Source organism: Pseudorca crassidens, chromosome 14 (genome assembly GCF_039906515.1).
Source record: "Pseudorca crassidens isolate mPseCra1 chromosome 14, mPseCra1.hap1, whole genome shotgun sequence".
In the NCBI taxonomy this organism is placed as follows: domain Eukaryota; kingdom Metazoa; phylum Chordata; class Mammalia; order Artiodactyla; family Delphinidae; genus Pseudorca; species Pseudorca crassidens.
The window spans coordinates 51,403,678-51,417,203 of record NC_090309.1 but is presented as its reverse complement, the minus strand read 5'-3'; the positions used below and the strand labels follow the sequence as shown (position 1 = coordinate 51,417,203).

Sequence of the window (13,526 nt, the reverse complement as noted above, 5' to 3'; positions counted from 1 at the left end):
TTAAAAGAAGGTGTAATCATTAATAAACAGCATTAGGCATTACACTAATTCCCTTTCTCAATAGATTGACCAACACATTAGGAGGAAATTATTCTGTATCCTGGTTGCAAGAAGACTTAGTTTCTCATGATCTTCCAATAGACAAGATACACTGAGTTAATCTCCACTTAAAGATGATTGGCACGTTGATAGGTATTATCCTAACTAGTTGATATTCAACTTTGGCAATGTTAACATTTTGGACAAGATAATTGTTTGTTTGGGGGAGGCTTTCCTGCCCACTATAAGTTGTTTAGCAGCACCCCAATCTCAACCCTGTACACACTTGTAGCATTTCCCACCATCATGTCAATCAACACTGTCCAGATGGTACCTCATCTTCCCCACACCCACGCCCCACCCAGTTAAGAAGCATTGTTTAGAAGGCGGTCTCTTGAGGCATGCCTAATATCTTTCCTAGTGAACATATTTTCCCTAAATGTGTCTAAAATTTGCCAATGATTTCGTGTCAGAAGACCATATGAGAGATGCAAGGTAACAATTTATCTCAGCTGGCTAGTATTTACTACAACTGAACTGAATACAATCAATACAATACAATGAATTTCTCATGGATAGATACAGAGTCCTGCATTTAAATCAAATAACCAATTTCATAAGTACAAGTTAAAGGAAACTTGTCATGGAAAGAAATCTGATGATGGTAGTTGATCGCAAATTCATTATAATTGATATAAGTATTACAAGATTTTTCTTTAAAAAATGAAACCTTAAGTGTTAGTATTATAGAGAATAAACTTCAAATCAAGGAAGGTGATAAAGCCATTATAATTTGGTCTTAAAAACACTATGATCATTTTTGTATCACATTTTGAGAAGAACAGAGGTTCAAAAGAAGGGTATTAAGATTATGAGAACTTTAGCATCCATATAACTTAAGTAATGACCAAGGGAAACCAGAAAGTTAAGACTGAAGAAGAGAAAACCCAGGCAAATATGGAAGGGGGATAACAATATTGGAATGGTTGTCATGTGGAATATGGGGTACATTCTGTTTTGCACAAAGAGAATTAGAAACAATGAGTAGAAGCTATAGGAGCCTAGAAATGAGAAATCACAACTAGGTAAATTTAATCACAAATTTACTTAACCTGAATTACATTGCTTTTTATAGAGAAAACCGTATTTATGAAATCAGCATGTTCATGTATGAGTTCATGGTTTCACACATAGTAAGATGAACAGATGTAAACAAAAGTACATTTAGTGGCTGTATCTTTAAGTGTATCAATGTAGAGGTGCTTAATGAATACTAAAATCCAGAAAACAGAGTTGGTATTCTTCCTCTGCTTGTCTAAGGATGGGTTTTCCTTTCAAATGCAGTCTTCCTTATGGTGCCACTTTGTCCCCAAAGGGTGTTGCAATTACTTTTAAAAAATCAATAAATCCACAGTTGTATTAAGAAATATTTTATTAACAAAACAGTAAATTCCACTTGCTTAGCATTTCCAATAATGGATAAGTTGGCCTTGCAACAGAAAAACAAAACAAAACAAAACCCTTAGGTACCCAATCACACAAAGCACTAGAAGGGTAGGGTCATGTGGCCTTTCTTTGATATCTTAGGGATTGACCACCTCACACATTATTGTAGTATTTTTTTTTTTAAAGGCAACACATTACATGGATAAAAAAGAAGCATATTCAATCAGAAAAGTTACAGTCTAGAGATGTAATCAAATTTATGCCAGGTAGTGTTAAATCCTCTATTAACTGCCAACTATGCATGGAACCCTGATACATTTGGTATGAAGATACTTGGGATTTTATTCATATCTTTTCTCTCCCTAGCTCGCGTTCCTCTCTTTTCTTTCCACATTTACAAAGAAAGAAAGAAGAAAAAAAGAAAAAAAAAAAATGCTAGATTTTGTGTAGGCCAATAACATTAGAAATATTTTTACCGACAATATTGCACGAAAGTTTAAAATTTATGCTGGAAAGAAACACTGAAATCAGTTCCAAACAACATGCTTCAGAGATATACTGCTTAAAAATACCATTATTTAAGTTATTTTCTATCACAATTTAGAATCTTCCCAGATGGAAACTAGTTCAAGTTCAGTAGATCAAATGGAAAAGCAACCATTTTTTTTTTAAACCTCAAGATGTAAATGAGTGGTTTTATATTTACCTTCTATTTCACTGGCTCTCCCTGAGTAAGACTGGATGAGAGGAAAACAACAACTACTTATGAATCCTTTAACCTGGCAAATTAAAAAAGAAGAAAATCTGAAACACAAGTAATGGATAATAAATTTTAGTTTTATACCTCTACTTTCTGGGTCATGAAAACCCTTTAAGACATTTCATATACAGCAATTACTTGGCAACCATAGATGGTGGTGATTTGCTATGAATTATACATATATCTAAGGTGTTGTATGTCTGAAATCCAGGCCACGTCTTGGCTTTTTTCATCAACTGAAGTATCACAGAAGATGTTTTGCATTTTTTGCCTTTTCTGATTAAAGCTAATTGTAAAAGTATTCTTCTCTTCCATGATATCTAATATCATTCTTTTAGGAGATGTTAAAGTAATGCGACCAATTTTTACTGAGGCATCACCTTCCAATCTAATATTGCATTTCCTTCTCATACTAATAATTTATTGCTATGAACATCATTGAAACAATATGCAAAAACAAGTGAATAATCTATACATTTCTACTACTTAATGTGTGTTAAACTAAAACTATATTTAATGATATATATGTAAAACCAGAAAAGTTAAATTATAGTCTATAATCAACAAATAATGATTTTCTTAAATGGGTAGTAGTACAGAATCAAAAATTACTGAAAATACTTTCTTAGTTGAGAAAGTGTTTACTTTCCAAAAATGTTTATCATGCACGTCAGGTTCAGAGACTATATATATATATATATATATATATATATATATATATATATATATAATTTTATTGGACAAAAGGTTTTCATTTGCAGCAGCCAGGGTTAAGGTGTAGATCAACCAATTTTGCTTCCATACCTGCCCACCTAATGGTTCATATTCATGCAGCAATATACCATCGATGGTCTATTTGATAAGGAAAGGTTCCATTTCATTAGGGACTAAAATCTGGAGGTTTCCTGGGAGCATGATCTCAATGAAGCAAATCACCCCATTTGTCATCAATATGTTGGCACAATGATCTTCCTTTCTGCTTTTCAACTTGTCAGTAAATATTTGCTATTACATGTACGTCTGGGTCTTCCATCCTATCTGATGGATTCCTCTGGATTTGTGTGTGCGTGTGTGTGCGTGTGTGTGGGTGTGTGTGCGTGCGCAGATTTGTGATCGTGAATGAGGAATGTATGTGGGAAATGTGAGTATTTGGGGGAGCAGAGAAGATTATATGTATATAGTTTACCTTCTAAATCACACCTTCCATACAAATACTAAAACTTAACTGCAACAGAATGAAGGCTGTACATGTAAGGAAAAAAAAGTAGCTGAGTCTTTTTATATACATTCATACATATCTTCCTTAGAATAAACACTACATTGTAAATTTTTTTTAAAAAAGTAAGTAATTGTGGCAATTTATAATGGTGGCAAAAAAAGAAAACCCTGAAATAATTGTTGATCTGATGTCATAAAACTCCCTATAGTTAGCAACACTTATAACATTGAATTTACCAAAAATGGCTGAAGAGCAGAGATATATTTTGCATTTTCTATACAACAGGCTATAAAACGTCACTTATCACAGTCCAGAAAGCACACAGAGATGGATTTTATATAAACACATGTAATAACATATTAAGCGTGCATGAAAATTTCCCAATGATTGCATCTATACCCTCTTGTTTTTTTCTTTCTGTTTTGAAATTTTAGTGTGAAAATGTGCCTTATCTTTCACATTGTTGAAAATAAGGCCTCCATACTTTGTTTTTTTGCCCTCACAACCAGAAGGGGGCTTTTTGAATGTGTTCCTACACAAGTCTTCAAAAAAGCCAGCACTTTGTTTCAAGTGCAAGTTCCAGCCACTGCTCCAGTTGTGCCAGGTGACGAACTCTGAAAAGGTTTGCAGGTCGAGTCACTCAAAATGACAGTCTTCTCTGGCAATCAGACTAATTGACTTCTCGGGAAAGTGCTAGCACTTTGGCTAAATCCGGGATCACAGGTAGCTTCTTTTTCTGTGTTGTGTTTTGTGTTGTTTTTGTGTTGTGCCTCCCGATGTTGTAATACTCCTTTGCTTTATGAATGCGTGCGATCACCACTGTCTTTTAGAAATGTTCCAGCAACATAAAGACAGGCAGAGTAAATTAAAACACTGTGGATGTTAGGGAATTTATTGACCTCTGCTTTTTTTTTTTTCTTTTTTGGAGAAACAAGAGCATGAGATACTTTGTTTTTATTTTTTAAAAACAGTCTTTCCTTCCTGATTGCATTCCCTGTCTTCTTTTTTATGTGCTTCATAAAAAGGAAAGTAAATAAGTTTATATTATGTCTCAGATAAAATGAAGACTATTTCTATACAAGGGTCCTTTTCAGATCTTGGGATCAGACGTAATACTCTTTATCCTTGTTTTTCTTGTTTTTGTTGGCGCTTTTCGCACTGCTGGGTTGTTTCTCCTTTACTACAGCCCCATTGGACTGTGCTGAGTTACTGATGTAGTTTCGACTCTCATCCACGTGGTATGAGCCTTCATCCCGGTTTCTGTATTTGTACATGGCGTAGAGGAGGATGAGGATGCACAGGGCGGCAGCGGCTACGATCCCCACAACCATGCCCGTGGTGCTGCTGGACTCCCGAATCACTTCTGCTGAGCCTGGGTATGGCTCTCTCCCGCCTGCCCGGGTTGGGTTGGCTGTAGGAAAGAGGGTGGGAAAAAAAACACCAAGTGATTATGGAGTTTCCTGAATGCCAGAGAGCTACATTTACCGTCTATTTCCAGGTCTAATGGAATAGCATCGACTGCTCTAGAAAAAGGATACTGTTGCTAAATGGAGCAATTCCTATTCCTCTTGGTCACTAAAAACGAGGGACTGTGAATCAAAGCACTGCGACAGAGATCTGTTGCCATCTTTTCTTTTTCACAGATCGATTTTGTTAACAGGCTCTTGGAAGTGTAGCTCCAAATAAGCTCCATGCAGTTCTAAAGGGCCATGTTGATGTGTTAGGTGAAAAACAATAAACCCAACATGGAGAACAAAATCATAACATCATAATGACTCTACCCGATAATATTAGAGTTTATCATTTTAAGAATCGAATTGATATTGATACAAAACGCTTACGGTTCACTCTAGACTGAAACAAGATAGCTACATTTAGGATTACTTCAGAAATTGTAGTGCCTCCTATTGCAATGAATACAGTGTTGAACAAAAAGATAACCCGGGCACTTTTAATAGTCTAATTGCCTACTTTTAAAAGTGTTATTTTAGTCACAATTTTACAAACGAAAACAACTACTTTTCTTTTCGGTTGGAGGTTTATTTGTTCATATCAGTATGTGTGTATGTTATTCATTCACTGGCAGTGGTTGAGTGATCACCGAAACTAAATTTGAGAGGAGAAAGTAAGAAAATATTTTAAAATACTTTAAAGACCATCTAGACTGGTTTTGAGTCAAAATTCAGTACCTAGTAGATGATCATAAATAAAGGACGGGCTGCCCCACTTTTATTTAACTGACAAACCCTCATTCAATCTTTCCAAAGTATAAAGTTCTTCCTTGGGTACAAGAAATGGATCACAGGGGGCATTACTATTTTCTCCAAGGCCTAGTCGGGCACTGAAACTGACCACAGATGGGGAGAAAAGTCCTGGGATTTAGTTTATAGATAGCAGGAGGGGGGAGCGGCTCTCTTCCTCTACGTAATAAATTTATTATTATTTAAAAGAATTAAAAAGAAAAGGAGCTGTAGAGAGATAAGATTCTATCCCATCTCTGATCACAGGTCATTTTTCTCTAAGGATTGATTGTGTTTTCTCTCTTTGTCTGAATCTCCATCCTCTCCCTTGTCTTACAGAAAAAAGATAACTTTTCAGATGTAATGAATTAAAAATGCTATAACTTTCAAAATGTTGTTCTTTGTAAATTATGCATAATGAACTTAAATAATCTCAAGATTGCATAAATAGTGTGTATATGTGGAAGGTGTGTGTGTGTATATATACACACACCAGAAACTGAACAGTTCAAGAAAGCTAAAATGGTACTTTTATTTCACTATCACTAGTAATTTTATATATATATATATATATATATATATATATATATATATATATATATATATATATATATATATATATATATTCCACCCCTCCCCGATAGGGAGGGGGATTTCTTTTTTATACCCACTAACCCTTAAACTCTTCAATGGTGATCCGGGTGGCTAAGCAAGAGGCCTTTTTCCTTTTTGGTCGTGCTATGCGGCACGTGGGATCTTAGTTCCCTGAGCAGGGGTTGAACACGTGCCCCCTGCATTGGGAGTGCACAGTCTTAACCACTGGACCACCAGGGAAGTCCCTTTTTTTTTTATATTTCTACAAAAGTTCCTATTAGTTACTGGGAATCATTTTCCTACCATATAGCACTATGCTGCTTTGTAATTCGATTTTCAAACATCACCAAGATTTCATCTGCCTAAATGTGGGTTTCTTGCCGTCACTTTCATTCCCCAAATAAAGCCTTATGAATATAGTCACTTACAAAGGAATAGCTCTCAGTCTCAAAGCAGCCATTTGTTCTGGAGCTACAAAACGTAGCAGGTAAAACCCTCATATGCTGAATGTATCCCTGCTTGTTTTACAAAAGCTCATGTAACGCTGTTGAATAAAAAAGCCTTGGAGTTGCTTCTGTGGCTGAGGCAGAAGGAGACAAAGACTGTAATCCACAGCATTTGATTACAGGAAATTAATTTCCTCTCAAGAAGAACAGAACCTGCTGCAGGAACTCTGTCACTATGTGACAAACCAAAAGCAGCACTTTCTCTCTCAAATGCAGTCACCTTTGCCGAAGTCTGCCAATTAGCTCAGCTGCTAACTTTCGCTAAATGACAACTTTGTACTTGCTCATTTTGTGGAACGTTCTTTTACCATGGTCTCTCAAGAGCTGGAAAAGGGGTTTTATTTAAATATTACCTAAATCATTTCCCCACACCCGATGGAATGCTTTCATTTTAAACACATTTTCATAATCACCTCACTTTGTCTGTCAGAAAAGAACGGGGAGAATGGAGAAAAAATCCTAATCGTATAGCTCATGATGGTCAGACTTGAGAGTTTTAATGCAATGCAGGGTTTACATTTTCTAAACTAAGAATATATATGGCCTCTTTTTTCCATTTAGGAATTGGTATTGTAAATGGACCATCTTACCAAAGAATTTAAATTTTATTTTTATCAGCTCAGATAGTTCTGATATGTTTTCACAACTGTAGGAGTGCACCAAAGCCAAACTGGTGGTAAAACCAGAATGAGATTACAAAGACCAAGGCAAAGCCTCAAACGCTTCCATTTTGCCATAGAGCCATTTGAGAAATGCCTCCTGTTTAAGGAAAATACTTGTCTTTTTTGCGACTCCAGCCAAAAGGTTGCTTCGCATGCAGGCCTGAAACAGCTCTGTAACCCATATATAAACAAAGATTCTAAATATCATAAAACTAGCCTACCAAAAAACCCCTCCACAAACCCAATGATGAAACATTTTATCCCTTTTTTCCCCTAATTCACATTAAAAATTAATAACCACCACAGATATTATTTTAGGTCTGTTTGGAATATGCGGTTGCTTCCATACCTAACTGATTATTTAACAATTTTTTTTTCTGTTTATGCTTCCAATCTGAAAGCTAAGTGATAATTTTCTTAACTTCTGTGCTAAGATCAGAAGTATTTATACACTTAAGGGTTAATGGGACATCTCTCCCAGATGTGCAATAAAAGGCTAGAGAAATGTAACTATTTTCATGAATTATAAATGTGGTTCCCATATTGATTGTCATTAATGGTTTATTTTGATGATCACTGAAAAATCTCTGAGGAATTTCATATTAATTTAAATGTAGATAATAGCATAAATGGCTAAAAAGGCTAAATGCCCTCTTATATAATTTGGTTAATATTTTTTATTAAAAAATACAGTCATCTCTTTACCATTCATGACAATATGAAGAAAGGAATTTAATCAGAAACCTCCATAAGCAATTCTTATATCTCATGGATTTGAGTATTTTGCATTCTCTTTACACTTCCTAGTAAACTAAATCAAGACCTTCTAAATAATTTTTAAAAATCTACAAGTGTTTTTTTCTCAGCAGTGCTAAAAAACAAATTAACTAAATGTTACTTTCACTCTGTCTCCATTTCTTTGTTGTAGCAGTGATGAGAATACTTAAAAAAACAGGTAAAAGAGAATATAAGAGAGGTGCTGAAAGAATGGAACAGGTATAAATTAGCAGTAAGTCTCTGAATAGTCAAAAGTTAAGTGATTTGTAAATAAAACTAAGCTAATGTAGCCTATTCATCACATGGGGCTCAGAGGTACAAGGAGCCCAGATCAATGGAAAGCTTCAATAGGACCGACTGATGATGGGCAAAGAATAAGACAAGGCATTTACATGTTATCGGTGTAACTGGAAATGGGCAAGTATTCAGCTCCACCCATACTTTCACTTCAGGCTAGCTGGCTAGCAAAAAGAAAAGAAAAAAAGTAGAGTAGATGAAATATCCTAAGGGTTTAGGCCTATATACCCTATTTTAATGATTCATAAAATAAAAAATATCATCATGGATTACACAGTTTATGTGAACACTGTAATAATAGATTATTTTACTTAATCAAAAATTTCCCATGTAATTCTATCTTCATTTTACTGAAGGATGCCAGTCATCACATACCCCTCAGAGAGAAAGGATGGTAGTGGTAGGTCTACTACATGTGGGGAAAGTGCACGTGCACACCTTAATGGCAATATGAAGGCCTTCGATTTTTGCCTAAATGACTCGAAAGCTACTGATAATAGTGGTGAGGACAAAAGGCTGTCACAAGGGTTATAACCTCTTTCATATAAGGCACTTCTCAGCCAAATGGCTATGGAAATATTTCTGGGACTTGTGTACAGATAGTGTTATCTTAAGGACAGATAAAAATTTATTTTAATTCTCTCTCTCTCTCTCTCTCTCTCTCTCTCTCTCTCAAATATCTGGCAAGATCTGATGGTCTCTAATTTTCCATATGGCCTGCTTTGGCCCAGATTTATCAAGAATATTATAAGCTAGCTCTACGAATTTTCTTGTTTGTCACTGTCAAATTATTTCTCTGATTACTTAGAAAGGAATAGTCTCTCAGGTACTAGGACAGTTACTAACATATTTCCACATGATACCCTAAACCAGTTTACTCATATCAGGTAATAATTCATTGTAAAGAATGCACAGTAAGGGTAAAAGACAGATTCCAGGGCCTTGTCACATAAAAAGAATAATAAACCCATTTGTTGCTCTGCACAAAAAAGTTAAAAAGTGAAATATTTAAAATTTTAACTTATCCTTAAACTTGCTGAATAGTTATTTTAAAACTACCACCACAGAAAAAGAAATCGTCCTGATGTATGTTCCTTCTTTATTTTTGATAGTCCTTGGCACTGTATCTGTGAAAGAACATGATTTCCCCAAATAGGAACTAATATAGATCCAGTTAAGAAATACCATAGAACAAACATGTTTAAGAGACACAACTGGCTATACAACAGAGTGGAGAGGACCACGTGCCAAGTCTTACTTCTTACCAGCTCCTTTGGCCCTTGGTCACCCACTCCATGCTCCTGCCTATTCTTTCTCCTACTTCTTCCCCCTCCCTACCTCTTCTCTGCATCCCTCCCCCAGCTCTTGGTATCCCTCTAGGTGGCCCTCGGAGAGCACAGTTGGTGTGTCCCTCCCCACTCAGTAAAGGAAGGCCAGGCCAGCGGGGGTCAGGACTCTGCCTTTTCGAGTTGGTACATTACTCAGCCGGGTGTTCAATGAGGGACAAAACTTATTGCCAAGTTCCTGATTTCACATCACACTTTAAAACTGTCCCTATGGCGGGCTTCCCTGGTGGCGCAGTGGTTGAGAGTCTGCCTGCCGATGCAGGGGACACGGGTTCGTGCCCCGGTCCGGGAAGATCCCACATGCCACGGAGCGGCTGGGCCTGTGAGCCATGGCCGCTGAGCCTTCACGTCCGGAGCCTGTGCTCCGTAACGGGAGAGGCCACGACAGTGAGAGGCCCGCGTACCGCAAAAAAAAAAAAAAAAAACAGGTCTCAATGTGATTATTTCATTAGAACACAGCCTTGGTGCTTTACATTGGTTTGCTTTATTTTAAAATTTAACTTTCTAAATTTGTTTAAGAATAAAATTCTATGCTTTATCAAATGTTTTATTACCAATTTCAGAAAACTTTGATTATGAAGCAGGGAAGGTGAGCACATTAGGCCGTTCAGCTTTGCACTGGAGCCTATAGTTACCAGTTTGCCACTGTTTGATTGTGTCTGGTCATAACCACAGTCTGTGCACATGGGAGAATAAAGCCCTCATTGACTCAGCAAGATGATTCACAACTGAAGTTCTAAAATAACTCTGCATTTTTGAAAGGTAAATTTTTGAATATTAATGAATTTTTCCAAAGAGGTTTCACTGTGCAATGGAAAGCATCTGACATCCTTTAGTTATTCTTTCTTTCCATTCTGAGATTAGAAACATAGTAACCAAATACTGTTATTAAAAAGCAAACCTGCTCTTGATTTATGTTTTTACATAATGTTTTACACGTGAAACGATGCTTAAAATCCTAATTCTTGTTACATAAAATGAGGGTTCGGTGAGCGGTGGGACCTTGTATTTCCGATGACGAGTTTACCAAGGCAATAACCATGTCATCAGATGTTCTTTTTATCGCTCAAATTGTCACTTTTATGAAACTATTTTGTACACTTGGATGAGCTATTCTTTCACTGTAATCTTATTATATTTATGTTGTTTCCAAACTTAGCTTTGCAGGGTGAGAATGTTGTTTCCAGGACATTTGTATTGCTGGTTTTATTTCTTCAATATAGACTGTTAGTGTATAGGTACATCCTCAGCCATGACCCTGTCACATCAGAATGATGCAAGAGTTTCACTATATACTGATAACAAGGAAAATTCAGCCTTTAAGCTTTAAGAAAAAAAAGAAGTGTAAGAGATTACCAATATTAAGAAATAATAAAGAATAAAATATACCAATGATAAAAAAAAAATGGAACTTGAGCTATATATTTCAGACCAAGAGGGGTAGATAAAGGGTCATAAAACATTATGCTCAACATATATCATTCTGCTATCCTAAAATTATTAGACCACCTGCCTTACAATAATCCTTTTAAAAAACTATTGGAAAGATGCATTTACTGAATTTTTTTTCTCACTTAAAAGTCTTTGGGCTTCCCTGGTGGCGCAGTGGTTGAGAGTCCGCCTGCCGATGCAGGGGACACGGGTTCGTGCCCCGGTCCGGGAAGATCCCACATGCCGCGGAGCGGCTGGGCCCGTGAGCCATGGCCGCTGAGCCTGCGCATCCGGAGCCTGTGCTCCGCAACGGGAGAGGCCACAACAGTGAGAGGCCCGCGTACCATAAAAAAAAAAAAAAAAAAAAAAAGTCTTTGACCAGTCTTTCTGGTTTTATCATAGATTAAAAGTAATCAATTTAACATTTGTCTCCACCCCAATGAAGAAAAAGAATTGCCTAAAATGATCCCATCAGACCATAGTTCTGCACTGTGTCTTAATAGATGTGGAAGTTATTATAATTCTAAGCTAGCCTTAAAAATGGTTTCAGATTTATAAGGGAAGATTTGACTTTTCCAGTACCCAATTTTACTAATACTGTGAAAAGAAAATTGGAATTGTAGGCTCCTGTGGTATTTGTGAATTGAGATTAGCACAATTATTTTCCCCATCACCAAAAAAGAAAATGATTATTATTTTCATTTTTGTGTTTCAATACAACATAGGCCAAAAGAAACAATTATGATGTAATCACTCATAAGAATGCACATTTAAGTACCACAGTTGCAGGAAAGCAGGTAGGCAGTGATTTATATGATATGCATTCATTTCGACTCACACTGTGGTTTTCTGAGAGGTGATGAATGACTGAATGCCGAATGTTTCAAATCCTTCCCTGCTCGCCAGCTCCACCCATGTCCTGCACATTTTGATGTTTGCTACTGCAGGTCAAACAAATGGCTTGAAGGAGGTCATGCCTGATACATCTCAACCCCTACCCAATCCATTGGAGATTCAGAAAGGAGATTCAGATAGAACTTGGAAATCAATAAGCCTTTACTACCTGCCTGGCTGCCAGGACTAACATTTTCCTCTGCTACTTTCAAAGCCACCAAGTCACGTGTGTGAAGGGAAATGCAGGGGTCACCGCTGTGGGATTGAGAGGATCATTTTCTTCACCAGATATCTAGGCGTTGCATGAGGAGGGGTGCAAAACACAGAAAAATTCATAGTGTGCCTGGAGGACAGGGAGTACCAACTAGGACAGCTGCTACCTCAGATGGTACCACACGGAACAGAAAAGGCAATGGACAATCACATCACGCGTGACACTGATGACACTGAAAATAAAGAGACAAAAGAACACATTCTCCCTCACCTCTGAGGGAAGCCATAAGATCATGGCTCTGTGTCCACAGCTTAGTCATCTACAAGCTTCATAGACTTTTTACATGGTCATTGTGCCCATAAGGTCTTACTAGAATCAGTGAAATTGTCATGGTGCTCACTAAAGCACCAATGTGACTACTGTTCTCACAGCTCTTCACGGTCTGGCTGCAGCTACCTACTCAAGTTTGTCTTCCATTTCTCTCAAAGAAAGTGACAGTCATTATTTTATTGCCATCTCCCAGTTCCCATACACCAATAAAAGTTCTACCTTCATGCCTGACTCATATGCCCTTTTTTTTCTAGCCTGGCTGAATATTACTTATTTCTCAAGACTTAGCTTAAATGCTCCATCTTTTGTGATGTGTTCGCTCAGAGTATTCACTCCTGCTGTCAATCAATTATATGGTGAGCTATAGTTATGTTCCAGGGACTATACTAGGTCCTGGGAGTAGAGGAGTTAACCAAACACACTTGACGTCTGCCCTCATGGACCCTGAAATATAATGAGGGAAAGAGACATACAACAAAAATCACACAGTTAGGCTTAAAGCAATAACCGGAACATGTGTAATGAAGGAAGATGTAAGTACCATGCAGGAGTAGAACAGAGGTTTCTGATTTAGACTGGGAGTCAGATAGACCTTTCTGAGATTGTAACATTTATGCTGAGATGTGGAAAATCAGTGGAGAGTAGGCCAGTGAAAAGTGGGCAGAAGAATCTTCTAATCAGTAGGAACCGCATGTGGAACGACCTTGAGGAAGAAAGGAGTTTGCTTTTCAGGAACTAAACGAACGCCAGAGTGGTGGCAGCATATTGAGT

General features: G+C 37.0%; 1 protein-coding gene across 27 annotated transcripts in view; it reads right to left on the bottom strand.

The window, feature by feature from the left end:
• Positions 1–4,354: 4,354 nt before the first annotated feature.
• Positions 4,355–13,526, bottom strand: part of NRXN1 (neurexin 1) — a 1,121,405-nt gene continuing 1,112,233 nt past the window's right edge. For all 27 annotated transcript variants that reach the window (XM_067702999.1, XM_067703012.1, XM_067702998.1 and 24 more), the window contains one exon: positions 4,355–4,875. In XM_067702999.1, the coding sequence (XP_067559100.1) occupies positions 4,568–4,875 (308 nt within the window). In that variant the 3' untranslated portion in view covers positions 4,355–4,567. The remainder of the gene's footprint in view (positions 4,876–13,526) is intronic.